Source organism: Cryptomeria japonica, chromosome 7 (assembly GCF_030272615.1).
Source record: "Cryptomeria japonica chromosome 7, Sugi_1.0, whole genome shotgun sequence".
Lineage (NCBI taxonomy): Eukaryota > Viridiplantae > Streptophyta > Pinopsida > Cupressales > Cupressaceae > Cryptomeria > Cryptomeria japonica.
Genome location: NC_081411.1, coordinates 668,768,877 through 668,773,137, shown reverse-complemented (window position 1 = coordinate 668,773,137; position 4,261 = coordinate 668,768,877). Strand labels below are relative to the sequence as shown.

Here is a 4,261-nt window from a genome sequence, read left to right as displayed (position 1 = left end):
CATGGAGTTTGGTCCACTCCCATTGGATTCTTGCATGCTAAGCATGCCTCCTTAAAATATAGATCTTGTTCATACAAATCACCCAAAGAATCAAATCCAACAACACTCACCTTTAGCTCATCCAATAGAAAACTCCTTCTACTTAGTGCATTAGCCATTCTATTGGATTTACCACTTCTATATTTCAAAACAAAAGAATAACTTTCCAAAAATTCAACCCATTTCAAATGCTTCTGATTCAACTTACCTTGGCTATTAATGAACTAAAAATATTGATGATCTACATATATAGTACAAATTCCTTTGGCAACAAATAATGCCTCCACTTCTTAAGTGCTTGCACAATTGCATAAAACTCCTAATCATAAACTGAATATTTCCTCTTTTCTTCATTCAACTTTTCACTAAAGTATGCTATCAGCCTTCCCTCTTGACTAAGAACTCCTCCTATTATTGTTCCACTTGCATCACAATCAACCTTGAAAACTTTTCCAAAGTGTAGTAGCACCAACATTGGCTGCAACTATCCACTTGAATTCCTTTCTTACTGTCTTCATTGTTTCAGTTATGGGAGCACAAATTCCACTAAAATTTCTTATGAACTTCCTATAGAAGCTCGCCAACCCATGAAAACTACAGGCTTCAAACGTACTCCTCGCTGAAGGCCATTCAACAATATACCCTTTACTTTCTCAAGGTTCATTTTTAACCCTTTTTCTGAAACTACAAATCCCAAATAAACCAATGGATATTTCGAAGAGATTGTTTGTGTTTTTATTTCAGTATTGAGTCTTAGGTTGAAATTTTATTAGGTTAAATATTAAGTTAAATTAGTTAGGGTATTATTCTGACATCATTCTTATGATGTTAGAACTATGCATTTAATAGAACTTTACTGACAGACATTAAGAACCATTCAATTTCACCAATAGACCAAAGATCCATTAAATTCAAAATATTTGTTAATTTTCCCGATCTATCTATATAACGCAACAGCAAACCTGTGGGTAATTATAGGGTTTTGTTTCAAGCGAGTTTGAGGTTTTCTCGAAATGGCCACAAATAGTCTGTCTGCGTGGTATTTCTTCCTTTCAGTTCTCTATATGCTTACTCTACCTTACAATTGTCATCCCCTTACAGTTGGTGGAGACAGCATCGCTTTGGGAGCTTCTCTCACTGGAAATCAGAGCATAGTTTCAAAGAACGGCACCTTCGAATTGGGATTCTTTTGTCCAAACGGAACAAATAACTGGTACATCGGCATCTGGTATGCCCAAATGTCTAACAAGACTATCGTTTGGGTGGCTAATAGAGAGACTCCCATCAGAAACAAGCCAGGCGTTTTGAATCTAACAACTGATGGCTATCTCAAACTGTATGATTCAGATGGGCGATCAATATGGTCAACAAGAAAGAACCAGAAAGCTATAGCCTCCAAAGCTATGATATTGGATTCTGGTAGTTTTGTTATGTTGGGCGCAAACAACATTTCTGAAATTGTGTGGGAGAGTTTCTTGTATCCAGCAGACACATGGTTGTCGGGAATGAAGATGTGGAAAGGCATGAAGCTAACATCTTGGAAGAGTTCGTTGGATCCAGCACCTGGGCCCTTCTCTTTAGAAATGGATCCAGCCCCAAGCAAGACGTAGTTTTTGCTGGTGTATAAGGACAATATTACTTACTGGAGCACCGAAGAGTGGGTTGTTGACCATTTCAGTGGTATGCCAGATATGTTGAATAATTTCGCATCCGAAACTTTTAGATTACCCTTTGTAAAGATTTCTCCCACAAAGATGTACTTCACGTATATTCAAATATCAAAATTTGATATTGTGCAGCGTCTAGTCCTGTACAAAACTGGAGATGTACGATCTTTCTATCGTTATAATAGCAGCTGGATTAACATCTGGTCTGTGCCAAAAGACCTGTGCTTTGTTTATGATATATGTGGGGCTTATGGAGCATGCAACAGAAACAATCTTCAATTTTGCAGCTGTCTCGAGGGCTTCAAACCCAAAGATAAGCACGCCTGGTTTTTACAAGATTGGTGGTCAAGCGGATGCCTTCGTAGTAGCCCTCTCTACTGCTCTCCCATTAACAGCACAACCGATGGTTTCTTGCAAAAGAACGACATATCCTTAGCTAAGGAAAAAGCAGTTTCATATTCCCAATACCCAACTCTACCAACATGCAGATCTGCATGTCTGGAAAATTGCTCCTGCAAAGCCTTCGATCTCACTAACTCTACTCCTCCCATCTGTAGAATGTGGTTTGGGGATCTGTTCAATGTTCGCGTTGCATCAAACAGCCAACCCGTCTTCCTTCGCATGGCTGCGTCTGAGTTGCAACAATCCATTTCCAATGGAGGAAGTAACCAAGGTCGTGTCCTTTCAATTTCACTTCCTGTCAGCACTGCTTTCATCCTTGTTTTGGCTTTCCTTGTTATAATATTTCTTCTGAGGAGGCATGGAATGCTGGGCAAGGGAGGAGATATGGAAGGTCATGAGCTGCTGTCTGCTTCGCTGAGAACATTCACTTACAAGGAGCTGCGAATTGCAACCAACAATTTCAGAGATAAGTTAGGGAAAGGAGCATTTGGCTCTGTCTTCAAAGGATCTCTCCCAGACGATACGCTTGTAGCAGTTAAAAAATTAAGAGGGCTCTAAACAGGTAGAAAAACAGTTTCGTGCAGAAATAAGCACGATTGGAAACATACAACATGTCAATTTGGTCCAGCTTTGCGGATTTTGCATAGAAGGATCACAAACGCTGCTAGTTTACGAGTACATGCCCAACGGATCTCTCAATTCATTTCTCTTCGCTGGATCACAAAAGTTGTTGGAGTGGAAGACAAGATTCAAGATCGCTCTAGGCACTGCACGAGCTTTAGTTTATCTCCACGAGGAATGCAGAGATCAAATCATCCACTCCGATATAAAGCCCGAGAACATTTTGCTGGATAGCGATTTCACCGCAAAGATAGCTGATTTTGGCCTGGCAAAGTTAGTGGGAAGAGATTTCAGCAGGGTTTTGACAAGCATGAGAGGAACTCGAGGTTACATTGCTCCCGAGTGGCTCGCTGGCTTAGCAATTACTTCCAAGGCAGACGTGTATAGCTTCGGCATGATGGTGCTGGAGATAATATCGGGTCGAAGAAATGTGGACATGAGCGTGAAGGAACAGACTAAGCAGTACTTTCCTTCGTGGGCTGCAACTCAAATTCAAAATGGAGACATGATGAGTATTGTGGACGAAAGAATTGCAGAGCATGCGGATGTTGAGGAGGTGAGAAGAGCTACACTTGCAAGCTTGGTATGCATTGCAAAGGATGAGAATGAGAGGCCAAGCATGGCTCAAGTTCTACTGATTCTCCATGGCAAGATGGATGCTGATACACAAGTAGTCATGAGATCTCTGCAGTATCTAGTTAACCTCTATTAGGTTCCTGTTGTCAATCTATTTTTTAATGTTTTACGCTCTATATTACAGTTAAAATGTTTAGCTCCTCTTGGCTGGGTGCCTTTCCGGTTATGCTTGATTTGGGTAGGGAATAAACTTCTTTTCTCTCCAGGTGATTATGTAAGTTATATGACATAGAAAACTTCATTATAAATATAGAAGCTTACAATAAATTTGTAACGATCAGTTCTGCAGGCTAATTTTATATAAAGAACTGTACCATAAATGTTGAATGTGGATCAACTAAATTTTCCAAATAGCGATTAGTTAGTCTATATGGTTAAGCTATAGGGTGGTCGGTTTGTTTTTTCCCTCTATTGTGATGCCTTCTCTATTGTGACCCTAATAACCTAGTTCCATGTTCTAGTTATGCATTCATGTTTTAATATGTTCTATGAGAGTGACCATAATTTAAGGTGTGCTTGCAGTTCTATCGTAGATATAATGTTGTCAAATGGATTGGGTTGCAAGAGATATGTTTAGAACATAGAGTGGACAGCGTTGAGATTATTTGATTATGTGATGTTTTGGTTTTAGATGGGAGTGGATTAGTGTGGTTCGTGACTGTGGATCATTCTTCTTTTGTAGCCTATGTGTTATGTTATCCAGAGTTTGAAAATATGCTTGAAATTAGTGTGGCCATCTATATTGTATATCAAAAGTATTTAACAATTTATTGAATATATTTGATCTGGAAGTTCAATTTATGGTGATGATATTACAATGACAATTCAACATGTTAGATTTATGAGGATGATACCATTTAGTGGTTTATATTGTGATGCTTAGTCTCCATTGATGA

The 4,261-nt window shown here is 39.1% G+C and overlaps 3 protein-coding genes across 3 annotated transcripts; all 3 read left to right on the top strand.

The window, feature by feature from the left end:
- The first annotated feature begins 1,052 nt into the window (after positions 1–1,052).
- On the top strand, positions 1,053–1,649 carry LOC131856910 (S-locus-specific glycoprotein S6-like). The gene has a single exon (XM_059208869.1). The coding sequence runs from the start codon at positions 1,053–1,055 to the stop codon at positions 1,647–1,649; it is 597 nt and encodes a 198-aa protein (XP_059064852.1).
- A 144-nt stretch (positions 1,650–1,793) lies between these two features.
- LOC131856909 (G-type lectin S-receptor-like serine/threonine-protein kinase At2g19130) lies at positions 1,794–2,666 on the top strand. The gene has a single exon (XM_059208868.1). It carries the CDS (start codon positions 1,794–1,796, stop codon positions 2,664–2,666), a length of 873 nt encoding a protein of 290 aa, XP_059064851.1.
- A 121-nt stretch (positions 2,667–2,787) lies between these two features.
- LOC131856908 (G-type lectin S-receptor-like serine/threonine-protein kinase At2g19130) lies at positions 2,788–3,441 on the top strand. Its single transcript, XM_059208866.1, has one exon. The coding sequence runs from the start codon at positions 2,788–2,790 to the stop codon at positions 3,439–3,441; it is 654 nt and encodes a 217-aa protein (XP_059064849.1).
- Positions 3,442–4,261: the final 820 nt, after the last annotated feature.